General features: G+C 39.2%; 1 protein-coding gene across 24 annotated transcripts in view; it reads left to right on the top strand.

Moving 5' to 3' along the window:
* The window catches only part of AAK1 (AP2 associated kinase 1), a 177,367-nt gene extending 156,715 nt beyond the window's left edge, over positions 1 to 20,652 (top strand). For 5 of the 24 annotated variants that reach the window (XM_012518227.3, XM_058278715.1, XM_071208881.1 and 2 more), the window contains 4 exons: positions 709 to 810; positions 2,132 to 2,242; positions 3,849 to 3,959; positions 4,852 to 7,958. In XM_012518227.3, the coding sequence (XP_012373681.2) occupies positions 709 to 810; positions 2,132 to 2,242; positions 3,849 to 3,959; positions 4,852 to 4,946 (419 nt within the window). In that variant the 3' untranslated portion in view covers positions 4,947 to 7,958. Of the gene's footprint in view, positions 1 to 708; positions 811 to 1,153; positions 2,243 to 3,848; positions 3,960 to 4,851; positions 7,959 to 13,879 lie in introns of those variants that run through there. The other 19 variants (XM_058278713.2, XM_058278711.2, XM_071208880.1 and 16 more) reach the window with 6 other exon arrangements.
* The last annotated feature ends 2,252 nt before the right edge of the window (positions 20,653 to 22,904 follow it).

The following is a 22,904-nucleotide window of genomic DNA, read 5'->3' as shown; positions in this document are numbered from 1 at the left end:
TGTATATGCCAGGTATCAAGACCTGAAACAACACTTTGCTCCATTGCTAAGGCCCACGAGTGAAATGCAAGGCAGGAGCTCGGTCTGCTTACCCTCTTGCATTCTCCTGTGCGCCAACAGCAAGGTGGGCAAGACCTGCAAAATGTGCAAGACCCCAAGGAAGGCCTAGTCTTTAGAGACATAATGAGGCCTTTGGGCCACAAGTCCAGAACACAGAGATGCTATGACCCTCCAGAGGGGCAGGCTTCCAGGTGAAGGGTGTCACCCAGGGCAGAACACCTTCCAGCCATGTTGCGGGGTGGGATTTGATATGGACTAGTGGCCTTTGTGTGGCACAGAGGATGACTTGCCCTGAAGTCAATTCACTAAGAAAAGCGAATTTGCCAGAAGGGATGAAGATGCCTTTCAGCCCTGCTCTCTCTTCTGACATGGAAGAGAGCTGCTGGGTGGCCATGTTCTGCATTTCTGTATAAGAACTGAGGGTCACTGAGACTGGCCAATTGGTTAACCTTGCCCATCCATTCTCAATCAGTGAAGTCCAGAAGCTGAAGGCAGCAGAAATAAAGTAACTGATCATGTTTTCCATCTCACCTGAGACTGGCATTTTATAGGTCTGTAAATGAAAGCCCTCACAGAATTTTCTAAAGAACCTTCCAACCCTCTTTCTCTAACCCTTTCCTCTCCTCTCTTACTGCTCTGTTACAAAAGAAAAAGCTGATGTTGCTGTTGAGAGTCTCATACCAGGACTGGAGCCCCCAGTGCCCCAGCGCCTCCCATCACAGACGGAATCTGTTACCTCGAACCGCACAGGTCAGTCAGGTGTCCCTGCAGCTGCAGGGGCCAGTCAGTGGGGCGGGCCCTTGGAGCTCCCCTTTCCACCCATGACAGACAATAGAGGGCTTATTTTTGTAGATTGCTTAGTTCCTCCTAGCGTAGAAGCTCTGCATTGTTCTTTCAACTCCAGCTTCTAGATGCTGAGCACTTGTTTCTTCATTGAAGAGCAGAGAGTACATTTTGGTGCCACATTCTTTGTAGAGTGATCCCTGGTCTTCTTTCTCTGGTTACAGTATTTCTTTTCACAGGTGGTAGGTTTCTTTCACCTCCTTAATTAAAGCACTCTGCTGAGTGGTAAGGATGCCCTTAACTCTTCCAGGTTGCTGAGCAGTCTTTCCTAAGCGGCAGCGACAGAGGTGTCCATGGACCTGTCATCTGTGTGTTGACATCCTATTGCCAGGACAGTGTTTTAATCATATATATGTGATTTGCTGCTAAATTGTAGGCAAAGTTGAAATCTTCCCTGGATCCAGCACTGCTTTCACCCAAAATTCAAAGTTAAGTCTTAGTAGAATTTCTTCACTGCCCATAAATACAGATTTGATAACCTTCATTTTTATTGAGTCCATAATTACTTTAATATAAGTATCTGATTTTTGAACTTGGAACAGAAACAATTAGAAGTCTAGGTAGTATGAGACTAAATTCTTCCAGGTGAAAAAAAGGAAAAATTAAATAACACAGAAGATGATATGAATTCATTTTCCTTGCCCTCACTTGGTTGCCATAGAATCACAGTATTTCTTCCAGAAAACTTTGCCTGAAAGCTAAATCAAATTTAAAGCATACTAGTAAGAGGCAGGACTATCATATTTTGGGTGGGAATCGGGTTGAATTCTATTTAATCATGTCACATTCTGCTAACAACATGCCAGTGATAACCTTCTCAACATCTTGGATACCTTGGCCTATAGTTACTTTCTTCCATAAATGTTTATGGAAAGTTGAAATGAAACTCTTTATTTGCAACTCTCTTTTCCCAAAGACAATTGCTGAGGACTGAGTTGCTAACGTTATATTAGCATCCAAATCACAGACTTGCTTAACCAGCAACCTCTGAGCAAAAACTATAACATATTTACATATTAATGTTGAGAGGAATCCAGAAATACCCCTTTCTATGGACAGAAATCCAGAGGACTTTACCTGTTCCTGTTGGTTTTCTTTTTCCTGCCATGGCTTGTATGTATAACATGTAAATGCATTAATTTAAAGGCGAAATTTCTAATCTCATGACATTGTTGTATGTGCCATTTAATGCCATCACTGACCTGGGATGCTGTTAATCTGGACTCAGATTCTCTCACCGGGGAAGATTCCCTGCTTGATTGCTCTCTGCTTTCTAACCCTACTACTGACCTTCTGGAAGAATTTGCCCCCATAGCAATCTCTGCTCCAGGCCATAAAGGTAAATGCTTTCTTCTTCTAGGGCCCACATGTATCCTTAGAGGAGGAGAACTAAATGACCCCTGAGAGTTTTTCTCACCAATCATCTTTGCTAGTGAATTTTTTATCCACTTCCTTAGGTGGAAAACTTGAGTTTGCACTCTACCACTGTTTTAATATCTGTCAGTTAAAAACATTGAATGAGTCTTAGACAACAGAGTGATGGAGGTATTGCTTTCTGGCAAGAACCTGGAGTGTTCAAATTCTGTTTTACTTACTAAAGGCAGAGTCATGTATCTTTGTAGTCTCTCAAATAGATGACTGGGTTGACATTCACTGGCTGATGATCATTATTAATGATACTTATTGGCCTCAGAACCTAAAATGATTTCATCAGTGATAGTGATGGCTACAATAAAAAGACACAGGCATCATTCCTCAAAAGTCAGTCCTCAAAGACTGAATTTGTGAAAGTTTTGAAATTTAGTTCACCTTTAAGTCAAGATTGTTCAGTTTCTCTTGCTAATCTACCATCTACATATCTTAGTCTTGGGTTAATACTGGTTTGAGCTTTTGGTAGAGAGGTAGCTCAGATTGAGTTCTGTTAAGTGAGTAGTTTATAAACGTGATAGATACAAAGGCCAGTTTACTGGACACAGGCATTCACTAAACTTCTCCTTTCTGTGTCTAGATAGGGAAAGTGGTTTCTGGAAAGGGCAAATATGCAGAAAAGGAGCAGATTAAGTCCTTTCTGAAGGAAATTCAAGAAAGAAGCCTCCCCTGGATGACTAAATGTAATTACTCTGTGGTTTGCGGTACTAACACTGTGGCTTGCAGTACCAATAGCTGAGTTTTTATTTTTTTTTCCCCTGACAGCATTAAAATGATTATTTTTAAAAAAATAGAGCATGTAGAGGGAAGTTACCGAATTAAACAATTAAGTCTGGCAAGAGTGTGTTAGCAGCAGAGTGTAATTACAGAGAAGCATCCCTTGCAAAATAGGTGCTCAGCTAGCACTGAGGTAGGGTAGCTTTAATTAAAACTGAGAATATTGTAACAAACTTCTGCTTGACATTCAAGTGTCCCATCATTCCCTGAGGCCTCAGAGTTGTTTGAAAGTCTCTTCTCCCAGTCACAGAGCAGTGAGTCCTTCCTGAAGAATTTTGTTTGCCTTGGATGTAGGAATTGCTTCTTAAAAAGCAGCTTACCTCCCACCCCTGGTTTTTTGTTTTGTTTTGTTTTGTTTTTTGAGTGTAAGTCAGGCCTATTTGCTCAATAAAGACTACAAATGGCTGATGCCTGTGTCTTTGTGAGTTAGCACACTGAAGAGCTACCCTCACAATGAGTACAAATAACGGTCTTAAGTGGTAGAGAGAATTCCTCCAGTAACCTTTTCCCTTACTGGTTTTCAAAGTTATGACATGGCCAACTCTAAGGCTTTTTTTTTTTTTTTTTGTATCTCTGTGTTCTCCAGTTTCACAATTTTATTTCAACCCCCAAAAGAAGTATTTCCACTTTTAAAAAAATGGCAGTGATTGTACAGTTGGGACTTTGTGCCTCTTACACTTTCTCTCGTTTGCTAATCTACCTCTGTTGTTTCTGCCTGTGTACTTGCATTTTGTATTAAGCTGCAGAAGATAGTAATCTCATCTCAGGTTTTGATGTCCCTGAGGGCTCGGACAAGGTGGCGGAAGATGAGTTTGATCCCATTCCTGTATTGATAACCAAAAATCCACAAGGTAAGAGAGAGAGGATGGGGAAAAGAGAAGAGCTTGGTATCAGCTCCCTTCGAAACAGTAGTACGTCTAATCTTCAAGGGGGGAGAACATCGCCATTTAATGAAGGATAGTGAGGGGGATCACTGTGGGCTGGCCAGTTTTGATAGGTACAGATATCTTAAAGCTTAAATATGGTGTATGTTTAGAGAGAATAAAGGTATTAAATCATTTGGCTAAAAACTGGTTTTTATAAAATATTAAAACAAAAATAAAGTGATCTTCAGTCAGTGGAAACCTGAAGGCATGTAGCAAAAAAAGCACTTACTGTTTTATATCGTGATTAGACCAAATCTATAATAGTCTTCCCAAAGAGATTAACAATGATGCCTTGATATTGTTCACATATTTTGGACACTTGTGGAACAGGCTTTTCCCCTTTTGGTGGATTAAAATAATTTGAACATGCCATGAAACCCTGAATTGCCATGGTTCTATCTAGTTTATTTTTTATAGCATGTTCTTAGTGCAGTGGGGTCTTCATAACTCATTTTTACCCAAACAAAAAGTATTGATTTTGACTTTATCAAGAAGATGGGTAAATATTATCAGGAAGTTAGGGTATAGCTAGCAATTGTCAGGCAAAATATATATGCATTTGGAAATAGTATCCTCTTCACAGGGTGTCTTACCTGTACTGTGCTGTACACAGACTATCTGAAGTTTGGTAGGTGGTGATGGGTAGGTAATTTATATATTTAAAAATTAGCATGTAAGACTTTGCAAATGTAAAATGTTGCTTCTCTAGGGTTTATTGTTGTTGTTTTTTTTTCATTTTCTTCTCCTTTGCTTGCTCTGCACATCTAAACCTTAACCCTCTATGTTTTGTACTGAATTCCTATCTCTCCACTTCCAGGTGGGCACTCTAGAAACAGCAGTGGGAGCTCTGAGTCCAGTCTTCCCAACCTAGCCAGGTCTTTACTGCTGGTGGATCAGCTCATAGACCTGTAGCCGTGACCCAGTAGCAGATGCTGTTCTGTAACCTTCATACCGTAACATACATTTTCATTATGGAGTTATGAGTAAACAATGATTTTTTTAAAAAATCTGCAAATAAGGGGCCCTCTAACCCTTATCTCCTACCCCCTGCCTTCTCCTGTAGAAATGATAAGGAAAGAAAATCACTTTGGCCCTCCAGTTATTCCTCGGCCAGTTCCTCCCTGTTCATTTTGCTGTGTTTTCTCATTATCCTTCTTCAATAGCATTATCTTAAACCAAGCACTAGATGCCATGAGCTTCACCTCTGCTGGAATCGTCTCCACCAAAAGCTTAACTGTAACTGAAACTAGTGAATTGATACCTTTGTCACATTCTTGCTAGGAATGGCCTCCCAAATCAGTCCTGTCTCCTTTGGCCCAGCACCGATGAATGTGTTTACCTGTTTTTGCTTTTTATCCTGGAGCATTTTCATGAAGACATGGCTTCTTCAGTTGTTCTTAACTCTAGACAATAGCCTGGAGATGGGTCTGTGGTTTAAGAGAGGAGAGAACTAATTGACTGATAGTAGTATGCATTTGAGAAGAGATATTGAGCCTAGCTCTAGCCAGCCAGCTTTAGACCTTGTTTGATCATAGACTTAGCCAAGGGATTTTACACCCCATGCAACCTGCCCAGCATTCGTCCAGCTTTCGGGCTTCCATTGAACCATTTCTCAGATCTGGAGATGTGACTGCAAGTACTTGAGATCCTTGGATAAAATGTGTACATTATATAAATCCCCAAGTATTCCCATTCCTTTTCATGTTAACTGTCCCAGGCTGAGATCTCAGAATAGACCAAAATAAGACAATGGTGGTAATACGATACCTTTTATTAGAAGACTTTTCACTTGGGGGAGGGGGGTGGATAGGGGAAGGGAAGGAATTGTAGCAGAAACAGATGTATTTTTCTTGTGATTTTTATTTTGAATCAAATATTGTAAATTGTATATAAACAACAACGCTGAATAGTTCTGTTTCAACTTGGCGTTTCAAGTCCGATATTTGGTGTCTGTACAGGGCTTTGATCTCTTTCCTTTGTATAATTACACAGCGATTCTACAGTGTAACATACAGAATCATTTTGGAGTAGACTTGTGTGTTGCTGTAAGCTTTCAGCAGGTCCTCTGTCTTTGTAGAATAAGCATGTTGTTTGTTTTCAGATAATCAGAAATAAGTGTGCTGATAAGCTAGGCCCAATTTGACTGTAACTACTTACTTTTCCTGCTCTCAGATGTTTAAATTGAAGGCTGTAGCCAATGGAATATATTCAGTTGGTTTTTCCTTGGCTTCCTAGATTAAAAAAAAACAAAACAAAACCCACTTCCTCAATAACCTTAGAATATTGTTCATAAGTAAATAAAGGACCCTGCACTGACATGACAACATGCCTCGTGGTCACCCTCTGTAGATGGACTTACTCACTGAAGTGTATTTTTTTTTTCCTTACTTGGAAAAGCAACTTTATAAAATCGCCCTTTTGAAAAGAGGTTAGCATAGAGAACCCCAATGTTGTTCTCTTCCTTGAGTGCCATTTTCCGTGATCAAAAGGGAACTGCTTGAGTTGGTCACATTTGTACAAATAAAAGTCCAGGTCCATTTGCTGTTTCTCTACATAGTACTTTTGTTTCTTCTTCCTCACGTTTGCACTTTAAGGTGGAAAAAAAGAGAGATTAACAGCAACTATAAAAGGCTGCAAAACTCTGTATTTTGGAGGGCAAGCTTTGACTCCAGCAATGTGAGAGCAGCCTTTGAAAAGCATCAGAGGAAAAATCTGAATCTTTCAGCCTTCCTTCTGACTTTAAAATACTTACCATGCTGGCTGAACCTAGATGAGCAAAGTAAAGGCCTCTCTTAGGATAATGGATCATTTCCAAAATTTACAGAGGCACAGCCTACCTGCTGAAGATAAACAAAGATATTCCTGAAGAGCTCTCTGTGTTTGGGTAGCAGTGAAAATGGAAAACTTGATTTACTCTTTTATGGACAGGAAAATCTGCTGCAGATCAGAATTGTATTCTCTTTCCTGGACATAGAAAGAATGTATAAACTGATGAAGGAAATGTTTATTTTTAAATACCAGTAATGTTTTATTCCTGTTTTCAGATTTGATTTTTTTTTCATATATACATGTTAGAAATAAAATGAAATATATAGTTTCTCAATGTAGTTGAAACCATGAAGAGTATAGTTTAGAAATTAGGTATGTGTCTCTAAATTGCTCCTTTCATGCATTACTAGTAATTACATTGAGATATATTATCTAGTCATGTGGCTCAATAAAGTTTAATGGAGACTGCTAATGAAAATGACAAAATAGAAGCCAGAGACTGAATAGAAGCCTGAGGAAGATAATGGCATGAAATTATCTTGGGCTTATTCTTTAAGAGTAGGGCCTCAAGGGGAGAACTGTTTTTCTGTTGAGGAATACGTGTGAGGTAGACTCAGTAAACAGAGCCTTCCTTAGTTTCTAGTGCCATCCCTGAGCTAAAGGGGTTTACTTGAGTTGAGTGTAACGTGCTCATTATTGATAGACTTATGGAACCATAGACCGAGCTACAAGAGGGACCTTAAATACCATTCTCTAGTCCATCCGCTTTGTTTTACGGATGTGGGGCCTGAGCTGGATGGAGGCAGGATGGTGGGAGAAGAGGCCTGGGCAGGACAGGTCTCCTGGGATCTCATCCTGACCCTTGCCGATCCCTGGCTAAGTGGCTTTCAGCAGGTGCTTCATCTCTCAGAGCTTCATTTTTTATACAACAATGGGTTTGGACTAGATGGATTTTTAAATTATAGAATTAAAGAGTTCTCAATATATATTATTATTCTTAGAAGGACTGTGAAGGATTTATATAATCCTGATGTTCTTCAATTACCTTCTGTAGTTCTTATTACTGTAGCAGTATTTACAGTTCAGAGAATTATACTGGCTTTTACTGACCCGGGTTGCTCTTTCTTAATTACCTGAATAAAAGCCTAAATCAAAGAGTTTTGGGCCCAGAAGTTCCTTTTTTTAATATTAAACACACACACACACACAACATATTCCAACAAAACAGTATCAAAAGATTTCAGTTCTTTTTAAAAGTATAATCAGGGGTCTGCCATTTAAAAATGGACAAATACATATGTTTCTGATCTGCTTTTATTTCAACTGTGTAAGAGTGGTAACTATACCAAAAAACATCACAAATTGTTCTTTTTCCCTTTTATGGCAAAAACTAGATCACTGATTTCAAGGCCCAGTACTTTTTAAAAAACACAGTACTCAAAGAAATAAGGTTTAAGTGGACACTTTACAAACCATGATTATATCATTATAATCTAATGATTTCTTCAGCAGACATATCAGAAATTTGACATCCAGTTGAATGTTGCTCCCTTCAAAGGCACCTAGTTTTCACTTGGAAAGCTGATACTTATTCTAATGAAATTCCTCATCTTAGAAATAACCTCAAGGAAGGAAATAAGGTTTAAGAGAATGAGTTGTCTTAGTATCTAACTAGTATCGCTTTCAGCATCTGAAAAGTATATTCCTTTGGTCTCTTTTTTCTATCACTCTTGGTTCTAAGTACATTATGGCTGTTTCCAAAAGGCAAAATTACCCCCATAAGATGAAGAGTTGTTACTAATGAAAATAGTAAAAAGAATAATCTAGAAAGTTCTCAGAGAGGACTTTAAATGGAATGAGAAAACAATCAGTTGTAATTTCTTTACTCCTCTGAATAAGGGAATTCAGTGATCCCCAGTCTTTGGTATGGTTTAGAAAATAGATTTAAAAATGCCTCCAAAAGAGGTAGTCACTTCGTTCAGCCTCATTTGATATTGGACTTGACTTTTCCTGAATTAGAATTAAGGAACTTGGATGGCAAATAATTGTAGGGAAACAAAATCAAGAAAATAACCTATTTCTCTCAGAACAGAACTCTAGTTTTATTTTTCGTACTTTTTTCCTAGTCTCTTGACAGATAATTGAAGATTTTGATTCAAAGCAATGTAACCTTCTTCCAGGTCTAGAACAGTTTGACCTTCAGCAGTTTGAGGCTGACCTTCAGCCCAGAAGCAGGGAGAGGTCTGAGTGCTGAATAGACACATGCTAGAGATACCGTCGTCCAAACCCTCCGCCAAAATAAAGTCTCCTTTAAGGAAATTTCTTTGTGATCTCCAGGAGTCATTAACCTTTTCAATCTATAACATCATCACAGCCCCATGGCCTCTAACAGAGACTGGGGATGAAACTGACTGAATTGGGCAGAGTACAGGCTGCCAGACAGAGCAGAAAAATTATCACATGGATGGTTATTTAGAATGAGATCTTTCCTGAAACACTCCAGATATTGCAAAACTTTTTTTTCTCTCGAGACTATAATTTTACCAGCACAAAGTTAGCATTTTCCTTTTCATCACTAATAATGTCCCTGAGGTTGGATATGCTTGGGTTTCTTGAGTCAGAGTGAATCCCAGATGCCCTCCAGTTCCTATATTCTGTCACAAGATACTATTTTGTTTCTCCTGGATTTCCTTTCACTGAGGCGGCCGAGGGAGGCTGCTCCGGTCCTGCAACCTATGCAGAGTTACCAAATGGTCATAGTTACTAGGATGGAAGACGCTTTTTGATTCCCTCTTTGATGTAGTATTCTGAACTCTGCTCTTTTCCTGTGAGTATTCTCTTCTGCCCCATTTGGACACTCCCTGTAATGTGGAAGTCTATTAACTATGGGTCTTTATCCTGTGCTCCCCAAGAAGACAAAGCAAATAGATGTACATGACGCTACCTTATGCAGTAAAAAATGTGAATCTGAAAATTGCTACACAAGTAGTGTATAGAAAACAAGTTCTACAAACAAATTTCTTATATAAACATATAGGGGAATAAAGTCTTATCTGTTCAAACGGGAACATGTTTAGAGATGTAAATAATTTAAAGTAGCTGCTGTTTTCCTGAGCTGAAAACACACTTTTACAGAAAGAAATTTAAACACACTGTTGAGTGATGCTAAGTACCTATGCACAAGAAAAGTTGGGGACAAGTGAGAAAAACATACTGAGGAAATTTTAGTGAGTCACCGCTACCCTGGCTTCACTGTGTGAATTCCCTGTGAACCTATATTTGGTATGACCAGAAGCAGGACTGTAAAATGGAGCACAGATTTGCAGCTACCCTCCTCTAATTTGGTCTTAAATATTCTCAGGGCAATTTAATTAAACGTTTTATTTTGGCAACACCTTAATGCCCAGTGAGAAATCTCTCCTGTTTAATTGTCCCATTGGCTTGAGAGGCACAGCATTCCTAACCAGTGTTGACTCCTATCAAGTCCCTTATTTCCCAATCATGGGTTTTAATGCAACTCTACCACATATGGCACAACCAAAGGCTTGGTTTAATTATCTAAGCCAAAAAGGTCATGAAAATTAACAGTTTGGTGTACATCTTTTTCTTCACTGATTCAGTTCCAATACAGTAAATTTCAATTGGTGCTGGATTTCTAGATTTCTTTTGAAGGAATATTTTGCTCTCCATTGCCCCAACTAAATGAGAAGACTTCATAAACTCAAAGTCTTAATTTTCAGTTTTTGCCAAGAATTATGTCTTTGGCACTTCTCGTAACTGCTACTTCAGTTCATAATTTGGAGAAAAGTAAAATACCTGGTTGTGCATGGTATGCTGCATTAGGGAATGTCCAGCCTGACATTTAGGTTTTCTGGCTTAATTTAATGTGCTAAACCAAACGCCCTGCCTTTGTGTTCATGATGAGTAAGTCCCTTGTGCAGACTGTGAGGCCAGGTCCTGGTCACAAGCCCTTGAGGGACAATGGGCTAACTGGATTGAGCTCTGTGCTCACAGGGCATTTGCTGTGCATGCCATCGGTTACCAGAGAAACTGTACCGTGGCATGAGGTTAAATCAGTATAAATCTTTCATCGCTCATGGGCAGGCTGCTTCAAACACGTTTTCCTGACTGTACATGGCCATCTTTATTTAGGGCTATCCACCCTATAAAAACACACTCACAGATTCTAAAACAGACCTTTAACAGCCCACAAAATTAAATGTCTACTTTCTGTTTGTAGTTATTTAGAATCTCTCCTTCTCTTGATTACTTTGTTTCTTGGGCTGCCACCACCAAAATTCTCTTAAGGGACATGTGGATGCCTGTACTTTCCCCTTACCTGCTGGTATTTCTTGGGTCTCCAGAGTCCCAGGCTTGGGGAGTTGCAAAGTATGGTTGCTCTATCTCAGTCACACTGCACCTTCTCTGAAGACAATAGAAGGATTAAGAGACTTGTCCTTCTCAAGTGAATCCTTTGTATGTTTTTCAGTCCTACAAAGCAGATTCATGCTGAAAAGAGATCTGAAATAGTTCTGGCCTCGTTTTAAGACAGGAGATTTTTCCCTCCAAATGATGTTATGGTGTTTTTGTGACTGTGAATTTTAAAAAGTTGTTGGAGTTTCAAGTATGGTTTTCCCATTATTCGCCATGAAGAATATACTGTGAGTTGGGTGGTTTCCAGTTGACTTGACCAAGAACTTACTGTTTTAACAGAAGTTTTGATGGGCTAGGCATGTTCTTCCATCCTATCCCATTTTGTATCTGGGCATCCCCACTTGCTATTTCACAGTTCTCAAAATGGAATCTTAACACTGCAGGCATCCCAAAGTATCCCTGGTTCAGGGAGTGGGTGTAGCTCAGTGGTTAAGTGCCTGCCTCACATGTTTTGAGGTCCCCAGTTCAATGCCTGGTACCTCCTTTAAAAAAAAAAGTCCCTGATTCAGTAGATTACTGATTTTTGGCTATCTGTGCTTACCAACTGCTTTGGCTGGGAATTCAATTTAAATTTTTAGAAAACATTGTATCTGAATCCAATCAAACTAGAGTGTTTTTGTTAGTATGCTATATGATGCCATAGTCAATGGCTTGACTAAATTTTCCATTTTTCCTCAGGAGGTACTTTGCTTTCCTGAAAACCAGCTTAATAATATCAACATTCAGGGTAGTTTTGGAAGATGAAGGAATTGGACCTTAGTTTTGGCAACTAAAACCTTTGTCCAACAGAGGATCTGTTAGGAAGTGGTCCAAGGTGATTTGGGGGCTTCTTGGACCTCTTTGCATGGCTAATTTTATTTTGGAAAACTTGTTTCCCCTCATTCATCTGAATTACCTCCCAGAAATCATCATCTGCATATCACTGTGACAGATCTAATATCAGTATATGCTTGTTTGAGAAATTAGGATTATTTCTTTTCACATAATACTGCAAGGGAAAAAGTGTTCATTTATTTTCTATCAACTAACCAATGCTTTCCTATCACCCATGTAACTGCACCTATTAAAGTTATAATACAAGGAAAAGTTGATCCTCTTCAAAATCATAGTTCTTCAAATACTATTCCAAAAGCCATTTGGCACCTGTACAAAATTTAACTTCAAGGCTCTAAACTGGAATGCATTACATTAATTCAAACGGTTAGAAAGAGAAATAAAAATGAAAAAAAAAATTTCTTTTTTAGAATAATATTAAAGGTCAGAACTATTTAAAAAGAAGCCCTTCTAAAACGTTATACAATTCAGAGAAACATAGTATTTTTATAAGTATCTTATAAAATGTTCAGATCTCTCCCTGCATTCTCTTTACAATGTAATGTCTTTAAATGACTGGTTTCCTAATAAATTGATTTTGATGCTGCTTCCTTGTGTTCTGTGTGCTTAATTCAAGCAGAAACTTTATCAGGGGATACTTTTTGGCAGAAATAACTGCTAGCCAGTGGTTTGCATAGGTTGGGAGAAGACAAATGTGGGGAGGGGATGACTGAGTTCCATCTACTGAGGTCCTGAGCCACGTAGTTCCAAGTCATTGGACCTAGTTTTCTTGTCCTGATGGGTTGGGAGTCTCTAGTTGTATCTCTTTATTGAGCCATGATTAAATGATACCTTTACCCCTACCCACCCTTTCTCTGGATTCTTCTTGCTTAGTTACATATGCCTTTTTCCTGCCCTCTTGCTAACATGTGCCCAATGACTTACTTCTAACCTGCTAATATTTCTTGGAAGGTAAGCTCTCTTGCATTCTGATAATTGTCTATTTAATTTTAAAAGCCAGAGCACCCTGAGGCCCCTCTACCTAGATAGAAATAGAGTTGTATATTCGTGCTCATATGCCTGCAATTACCCATGCATTTTAATCCTGCTTAAAGATCTTTATGTTGGATTCATTTAAGCAGAGGAATCTTTGCTAACTTAGAAGACTGAAAACAAAACTCCAGGGCAACTCCAGCTGAAGGTGACTTATTTAGTATGATTTCGATTATGTCTCCTTCTCTTAGAAAGTGCCTTCAGTATTTGCATTTGGGGCACTCTTGTGTTCTGCGTAGTGCTTGTGATGTAAATCATCAAGCAAACTTGCAGTTGTCAAGCAGCCGTGTTCTGCTCCTTCTTAGAGGGCCTGTCCTCAGATGGAGGCAGTGTGGAGCAGGTGACCACATGCGAGATACTGAATTGAGTTCCTCCCCAGACAGTGTTTCTACATCATACAAAACCGTCATGGTCTATGTGGAGATGAGTGACTGGGTTTGTTTTCATTCCATTATGAGCCAGTGCCAGGTAGAGCAGGTGTCAGTGCCTGGCCCCGCGAGTAGGAGCATTGTGTAGTTACACTGAATGTCTGTGTGCCTAACATCTTCATCTCCTTTCCTGTACATTGTGCCTATCATGTTCAAAACGCAAGACAGTGAGTGGTCATGTTCCGGTTTGTGTGCCGTTTCCCTGCCTGACTTATTTTTCTTGTTTTTTCCTTTTCCATTTTCAACATCTATTATTTGGTCCCACGATGTTTTTGTTAAACATTTAATGTTACAATAATAGAGATAGGCCAACTGGTGCATTAATTTCTGCATTTTGTGCTTTTCTAGGTCTCCAGAGAGAGCCCAATCCCTGTCCTGTAATAACTGTAGCGCACTTTAAAGAATCGACGGGTGTTAAAGGCCTTCCCTTGTATCCAGACCCCTCCAGGGAATCTGATACAAAAACTCAGAACAACTTAGAATCCGAGTACTTGGCCAGAGATGGTCCTTCAAGCAACAGCTCATTTCACAGCAGTGAAGAGGAAGGGACTGACCTTGAGGGGGACATGCTGGATTGCAGTGGGTCTCGACCTCTCCTCCTGGAGTCTGAAGAAGAGGATGAGAGCTGCAGACTTACCCAGGGGAAGCTGGGAGGAGCTGTTCCATTCTCTCAGCCAGACATCTCTACTGAGCAAGTAAAAGCAGTAAAAGGTGGGAGAAAGAACCAGTTCCAAGCCCTTATACAACCAACCACTGATGGTCTCAGTGAAGCAGATGTTTTTGCCACAGCCCCATTCAGAAGCTCGAGGGTTCCGATCAATGACATGGACATTTTCTCCAAAGCCCCGTTTGCCTCCAAGGGCAGCATGGCTCCTTCTCAGCCAGAGGAAGCAGACGTATTCTCGAGAGCTCCTTTTACCAAGAAGAAGAGCATGGAGGAGTTAACAGGTGCCCAGAGCCCCTCCCAGGAAGTGCCTATGCAGGCCAGTCTCCTTAGTCAGACAGGTGATGTCCCTCTGCTCTCAGGCCTTGACAAAGCACTGTACACCTCTGTCCGAGCACAGTATTCCTTGGCTGGTTTGGTCCAACAATCTAACATCCCCTCCCATTCTGTACAAGCAGCAGACCATCTTGACAACATCTCTCCCAGAGGATCCTCCCAACAATCTGGGGGCCATCCTAATGACAGAAACCAAGGACCTCCACCCCAGAAGGAAGCTATCTCAGGCCCTGTGGCTGGCAAACCATTCCGCCCCCAGTCTTTATCCAAATATTCTCGTCATTATAGCCCAGAAGATGAGCCAAGTCCAGAAGCCCAGCCCATTGCTGCCTACAAAATTGTGTCTCACACCAATAAGCAGTCAATAGCTGGTTCTGTTTCCATCACATCCCTTTCCTCCAGGACTACAGAGCTGACAGCTGCTGATCCTTTTACTTTAGCACCCTTTCCTTCAAAATCAGGCAAGCAGAAACCTTAGGAGCAATACCTGAGCCTTAGGCTTCTATCCCCCCACCCCTACCCCAATACTTGTCACACCTCTCCAGATGAGCCTTCCCACGAAGAAATATATCAGTTATTATCTTTCAGTTCTCTGCTGTGAGAGCAGAACTTCTTCAGTTAAACTCAGTTGCAGTGATATTTAGTTGAAACCCTTTTAAGTTATGCTCATTTCTTTTGTTTATATTGATTTCTGGGCTTTCAGGCATTTCCATCTCCTTCACTGAGGAGTTCCACCTCCACCCAGCACTCTGCTTTTTTGCCCAGAAATGGTTTAAGGCCAGAAATACTTCACCTGAATCCCAAAGGGGCCATATTATTACTTGGTTTAATTCCTGCACTTCCTCTTCTGAGTCATGTCCATTGAGGAATCAAGGTTAGTCCTTCCAGGACTGATAAAATGCTCTTAAAAAGGTGAGATTTCTGGAAAGAAGCATGAGATCAAAGTCCTGCACGTCAAAAGGGAGTGTAATTTTGCAGATACTAATCATTCCTGTAAAGCCAGCAGTTCTAGAATGATTCTCTGGATCTGTTTATGAGTCAGTATGCAAGCCAGGCTGGTCCTTATGCATGAGTGTGTGAGTGTGTAATGTACATCACATCCTTTCCTGTGTAGAAATGCACACAGGTAGGATATCTGTACTCATGTCAAATAATGTTGGCAGAGCTTTCCCCACAACTATATTTTAAAAAATAGTATGAGTACACAGGTGTGTGTGTGTGTTTGTGTGTGTGTGTGTGTATGTACAGGAAACATGTTACCATTAGGTAAACTCTATCCACTATGCCTACCTCCATAATCAAAGCATTCATTTATTGGTATTTGTCTGCTCACCTAGTGACTTGAACCCTGTTTTACTTTTTTTTTTTTTTTAATTCTTCATGGAAAAATCTAATTCATTGAGACATTTAGGAAAATCTTGACTGGAACTTAGGTTTGCTATTAACAAATCCCATGTATCTGGTTATAAAAAATTAATTACCCTTATACATTTCCTCCTCAGAACAAGAGAAAAGAGCATCTTATTATAGTTCCAACTACTGGGTACATGGTCTTAGTAATAAAATAAGTGTTCAAAAACTTTAGATCTGAGCATGCAGTGCCATCATTATGGAATGCATTAATCATGAGACTAGGCTACAAACTAGGTTTGCTTGTTTTTTTCTAAATCCTTGCCATCTTTGTCTACTGCCATGTTCTGAGACATGTAAATAAGTTTGTCTGAGAGAAAAGAGCTGAATGAGTTAGCCATGAAAACCTTTATCCTCTTTAGGTGTTGAAGTAGGCCAGATAGGTGACTGACTTGTGTTTTTTTAAAATATCTTCTATTTCTGGAAAGATCTGACTCATTTGTAGCTTTTTTGGTAGCTTTTCTTAAGAGTGCCTAAAAATAAAACCAATGTCTCAATGGGAAGGTTTCTGCTGAGGAAGTTCAACTTTATATAAAGAGTTGCAGCACCCAAGTTTCAACTTGAAAGCTTCATGTGACTTGTAGTAAATGTTAGTGATTTCTCCATTAGTTAGAGAAGTGGGGAGAGTTGTTTACCAAACCAGATTCATAATTTATGAATTATTGGAAATTCATCCAAGAGTCAAACCCAAAAGCCAAACTCCAGGGATCTTGGCAGTAAGATAATAATACCTGTTTTCCAAGACTTTTTCTAGTTTAGTCTCCAACTATTGATATATCTAGGTTAAAAGTTAAACTTGAATAACTGGCACTGTATCAGGGCTACTGGCAATGGTTTTCCAACCAGCGTTTCAACTCTGCTAGAAACCTGCGTCTTTCACTTTGGCCAATGCTAAATGTTCATTCTAAGAGTCTGCACTCTCCCAATTATCATTTTTCTATGTAACAGTGAATGCAAAACCATCCTTCAGTTGAATGAATAGTTTTGGCTAATGCACATGGAATTTTGCATCCAAAGCTCTTCCCATGAGCTTTACCAATGAAGCCCTCAAGGGCATGAGCTATGAGCATAATAATATTCAGAGACAATTCTCACCCCAAATAAGAAAATCTTAAAAAGTAGAACATTATTCTAATTCGATCTTCCCAATGTTCAGGATTACCGAGCAGTCCTGCAAAATATCTTCCCTTTGGTTATTTCATCATTCGCTCCTAATAAAGTGGCCATTTTAATTATCAAGATAGAAATCAGAATAAAATCACGATGTCTTTATTATGTAGTTGACTCATTTATTAAGCATTGGCTTGTAACCCTTTTTTATCTCACTACAGGATAAATCTGTTTTGAATAGGGACATGAATGTGAACACATTCAAACTGCTCTTTTTTTTTTCTTACTGAATGATACATGAAAGATTTTTATGATTATCATATTATATTAATTATTAGCTAACTGGCAAATTTTGCAGACATGTACTACCAATAGGATTTAATTCCCTTTTTACTGATCTTCTTTGGATCAAATAGAGTAAATTCATCATTTACAGATAAAATGCTCTTGCCAGAAGCCATCCTGAATCTGGAAATCTGGAGGATTCAGTTTTAAGGGAAATCAGGAGTGCTCAGGGTACTTGGAATTAGTTGCAAATGCATGCTTTCACCAACTATACTACAATTAAGTTAACGTTAAAGAGAAAATACATAGTCACCAAAAGCTGCACTTTCTTGTTTTAGTTTGTTTTATGTATTTTTTGCTTTATACATCTGATAGAGAATACAGGAACTTGTACATTGATCTTTTATTTCAGTGGAAAACAATGAGTCAGAATATATTGAGACATAAAGCACTAAGCCACAACCTGCACAATGAATTAATGAAATGATCTTACATGTAGTGAACAATATTTAATATATCCATTTTTTGGGTTCTTATATAGCCCTCTGGCTCCAAATCCTTGTTTAGACTGGAAAATTTGATGCTGAAGCAGATGGTGAGCAGGACCAAGGTCATAAACCCTGTTTCATATTGGGCCCACCCATTGTTGAGTTGAAGCTTTCATATGTGTAGACTGGTGTGTCTGTGTTTAAATTCCTATGTTAGGTCTGAGTTTAATCTGGTAGCCATGATATCTTTCTAAACTGTCAAGAAAGATACTGGTATCTGATTGGTCTCTTATTTAAGTTTTAGAGTTCGTGCACATCAGTGTTTTCAACTATTTAGTTGGCATTTCACTGGTTCATAAAGTAGCAGATTTTACTTATTTAAAATAAGTGATCTGACAATAGAAATTCAATCATGCTCTATTTCTTCCATAAGGAAAAGTAATGAAAACATGTATCAAATTTGTATTGTATCAGATAGGAAATTTTATTATAGGACACTAGAGATGGGTGAGGTTCAGTTCACTCTGACAGGGAAGATGCAGTTAAAAATGGAACCACTTGGGTCCCTTTAATAAAATTTAAAATTCCAGTGCCATTGAAATCGAAGAACATGTATCAGTCAACTCTGTGAAATGACTGCTGGTCATGCAGATATGGTTTTACCTGAAAAATCTGGAACCTAAATTATGTTGGTGGAAGGTCATTAGAGCCTCTGAAAACCCTACACAACCTCTGAGGAGGCAGGGCCATTGTTAATGTCCATCCCCTCTACCCCACCCCCACCCCCTGGGGTTCTGATCCTCTGATCTTGCCTGAACAAGTAAACATTGGAGATTTTAAAATAGAACTATGTAAGTTAAATTCTTACTTTTTCCAATGTTTTTTATCAACTACTTGCAAGGTTTTTGTTAGTTTGTTAACCAACAGAACAATTGAAAACTTGTTATTGAAAATTTTATTGAAGGAAGCATTTCAGAATGCTTGGAAATGAAAAGTAGTATCTGATTGGGAATTCTTTTTGTGTTCTTGTGCTACAGAACAAATTTGCTAGGGAAAGCAGTCAGATTGCTGCCTCGGTTGACGTAGCATCAAATGTGAGGAATTCAAACTGGCAACATCTTGATTCCCAGGTTGCCACTATGATCTCTGACTTCTTGGTACTGTGCTGCCTCACTCGCACCTTAATCTGTTATGAAACAGCTCTTCTCCCCCCACCCCCCACCTGCCCAAGGTCCCATCATTAAAATACCTGCAGATACAGCTCTTCTCCTGCCTTTTCTCTCCCCTGGAAGTCTTCCCAATTGACCTCCCTTATTCCTTTTCCCACTGTATTCCCTGGCTCGTCATTCCTCTATTAAAATCACACCTGTAACGTGGATGATGAAGGATGTGTTTAATGATTTTAACTTTTATTTGCCTCCCTTGTTTCTGTAAACAGTTTCTTCTTGAGTTTCAGCCCAGCCTGTGACAATCTCACCACACTGCAATAATTCCAAATAAGAATGAAATGGCTTACCTTCCCCATTTCTTGTGGACTAGAAAAAAAGAAGTAGGAAGGTTGGTAGGACCCCAGCCTTATTTTGTGGAGACAACCAAGACACAGCACTCCACCTTGATTTCACATAGGCCCAAGGCACCCTAGAATGCAGAGGCAAATTATGTGTGAGTGGGCTTCATGCTATCTGGTAAAAATGGCTAAATGTTAACCATCAACCTGGTGGCTTACTCCCATATTCCCATAATTTGTAATTCCATAAGAAGTTTATCTGAGCTATATCCTAGCAATCATTAATTTAATTATGCGTGACGCAGTTTTGGGTTTACGGTAACAATGTTTTGTTCTTCAAATCAAATCAGTGCTAACTGCATTGTCTTGTAAAAGAACTATATGTATATGTTGAAGGGATCTGTTTGATTCCTTCTGGCAAGGACTTACAGAAATGGTTTTTACCAATGTCAGTTAAAGCAGGAAGGGGGAGATTGGGGGTTGAAGGGAGACAATGCGGGCTTTCTACTCTGAAGTAGCAAGTCAGCTGTAGACTCTGAGTCTACCAAAGACTCTTATTTGAGGCGTGTGAATGGAGTGTGTGTTTGTGTGTGCATGCTTGCACATGTGTCTCCCTCATGCTTTGTTTCCATAGTGTTAACTCAAGACCTCCTAATAAAGGCATCCAAAGAATGGTTACCAAAGGGTGACAGTAGGTATTTTGCATGAGTAAATTCTGTTCCCTTTATTGAAAACTCTTTTAAGTTAGAAATGGAGTTCTCTATAAAGGTGGGGAAAATCAGACATTGCCTTAGCTTCGTTTCCACACTAAGTCTGCTCATCTCATCCGTGAGAATGAGACTCAATAGGCTTGGCCTGAACCCCGGCTCATGCGTGGTTTTGGGAGGGCAGAGTGACCAGAACACCACAGGCCTGCCAGGTAGTACTTGGCATGGGGGAATATTTAAAGTCATCTGTTAGGAGATAAAAACCAAATGATAAAGGCCCAGGGCCTCATTCCAGAGAGAAGAGATGAACTCCCTCTGCTGACTCCCTTGTGAGTTAACTAAATGAAGGAGTTAACTCTTAGGAGTATTGAGGCCATCAGGCCTCAGAAAAGAGTATGTGCACACAATCTCATGGCCTGTGAACAAGGGAAGGGAAAAAGACATTTTATAAGGCAATCTTAACAGTTTTTTGCAATACCTCTTATTTGCAGACTTGGATTTATGTTTTTGCACTCTTGGTGTGATCTATCTTATGTATCTGATAGTTTTTATGAATAATTGTCTGAGTTGTAAACTCCTATACACTTTATTAAAATGGACCTAATTAAAATAAATAATCACATTTTGTGTTATTTTTGTAAATCAGATTTTCTTAGGGTTTTAGAGATCCATAGGTATATTCCCCTTGATACCAAGTTAATAGTACATTTTAAGTTTCAAAGAACAACTTTTGCCTGATTTGTGGGTTTACTTCCAAATCTCTGGCAGGCCTTAAAACTATGGATTTTGGCACTATTATTTCCAGATGTCATGTGGAGACATAACAGAAATAATACAAGATCGTGGGACCATAAGGACAGAGCTCCTGCTATATAAATTCTCCTGTGGGCTTTTAAGACATCTAATATCTGAATGTGACCTTCATCAATATGCAGCTATGTATGTATGGGCGTGTGTATATACACACATATATACACACGTGTTCCTGAACAGAGACCATTAATATAAGAAGAAATTGAGGGCAATTAAAGAGAGAAATCTTAGAAGAAATGAGTTATACCTAAGAATTTTGAAATCCATACTGAGTGGGAGGGAAGCTGCTGCCTATTTTCTCTCCAAATTTGAGAAAACAGCACAAGTGCTATTAGACTGAAATTTAATGAGCTTGACCTTACCCATGATTCAGGGAGAACTGGTAACGTGCTTAGGTGTTCAAAGAAAACCGAAGGATCCAAAGAATGCTGGTGAAATATACACAAGTAAAACCAAAGCTGCCTACTTTTTCTGAAGATTTATCTAAGGTCTGATAAATGTCTCTATTTTTAAATACATGGCCCACCTAATTCAATAAAGAATGCAATGTAATGCCTTTTTCTCCTTCAAGTTAGCATTCACCAAAAGTGAAATCTTCCTTACCCATGACGGCCCAGTTGCTCTGGGGGCAGTCCTTCCAGCTTCACGACTCCTACTGAGCTGCAGGAATAAGAGTCTTCTGCAAAGGTGTTCAGCAGCACTCACCCGCAGTCACTTAGCCCTGCCTTCCATGTAGGAGGAGCATAGGTTGAAAGCTCCTGGAGAACAAGGCAGGAGGAACTAGGGTGAGCCCCAGAGAAAAAGACAATCCTGATTAGGTTATTTAGACCTGCTTCTCTAGATCGGAAGACAAAGCTATCTTCCCCTGCCCCTCTCATGTATTTTTCCTTGAATTCATCTATTCTTATATTGAAGAAGTTAGATCCAGAGGGCTTAAGTTAGCATGTCAGCTTATGTGGAAGGAGACCAGGTAGTCACTCAACCTACTTTGATGTAGGCTTAGCCCGGAGGCCCAAAGAAAGTCCAAATCTTTCCTTCAGAATGCAGCCCAGTGCTCTAGACTTCAGGTCTGGGGACCAAGACCATAGCTAAATAATAGAATTCCTGAAGCAGATACCAGTAGAACTACTAGTTCTTCCAGATTCGTCAAGTTTCATCCTGGTTTTTGAGCAGCACCTTTCAATCCCAAACATACTCTGACCTTCACTCTTTAGAGAAACCTTAGGTGTTCTGAGGTGAATTGCTCACAATCTTCTCACAGAATAAACACAATTAAATATAAACTGCCAGCCTTTACTCAGTTTATAACTAATATTAATTCTAGAAATAGTCAGTACAAGTAAAATTTAAGATAGTTAAACTTATAAAGTTAAACATATAAACATACAAAATTAAACATATAAACATGTAAACTTATAAAGTTAAACATAGTGAAAGATTGGTGAAGGGATGAAATCTTGACAAAATTCAATCAACAAAATTTTGACTTGAGAAATCTGAGCTTAGGAATGACTAGTGGCAATAAGAGAACTCAGTGACAGAAGATAACTGAAAATGACAAAATTAACAAAATCTCCCTTTTAAAATGAATATAGGAAAGACTGGAGCCTAATGAAAAAAAATTTTAATGGAATTCATAGCAGAGGAAATTTATCCAAATTTTTTAATTGGTTTAATGGAGTTGTTTAATAGAATTTCTTAATAATGCATCAATATTAGTATTAGCCTTGTTAAAATATCTATATTCAAAAGCATTGGGTGAAACAGCCACAGTGGTTCAAAATGTCCTGTGCCTGCACACAGGCTATCAGAAGTTGTCCAGATGGCAATTAGCTGTATGGGTCAGGAGAGAAAGCTTAACCGATTGACAGAAGTAAACAATCAGTGAGTGATATTTGAATGCATAGGCACAGATGAGATCAGTGAAAGAGAAACTAGAGTAAGGAGAGGAACCCTTATAACATCCTTTAGGAATATCAACATTTAAGGGGTGGGTAGAGAAAATAGCCCTGAAAGAAACTGAGAAGCAGGAGCCACAAAAGTATGCAGGAAG

The sequence above is a fragment of the Dasypus novemcinctus genome, chromosome 17 (genome assembly GCF_030445035.2).
Source record: "Dasypus novemcinctus isolate mDasNov1 chromosome 17, mDasNov1.1.hap2, whole genome shotgun sequence".
Classification (NCBI taxonomy): domain Eukaryota; kingdom Metazoa; phylum Chordata; class Mammalia; order Cingulata; family Dasypodidae; genus Dasypus; species Dasypus novemcinctus.
This window is presented reverse-complemented; position numbering and strand designations above follow the sequence as displayed.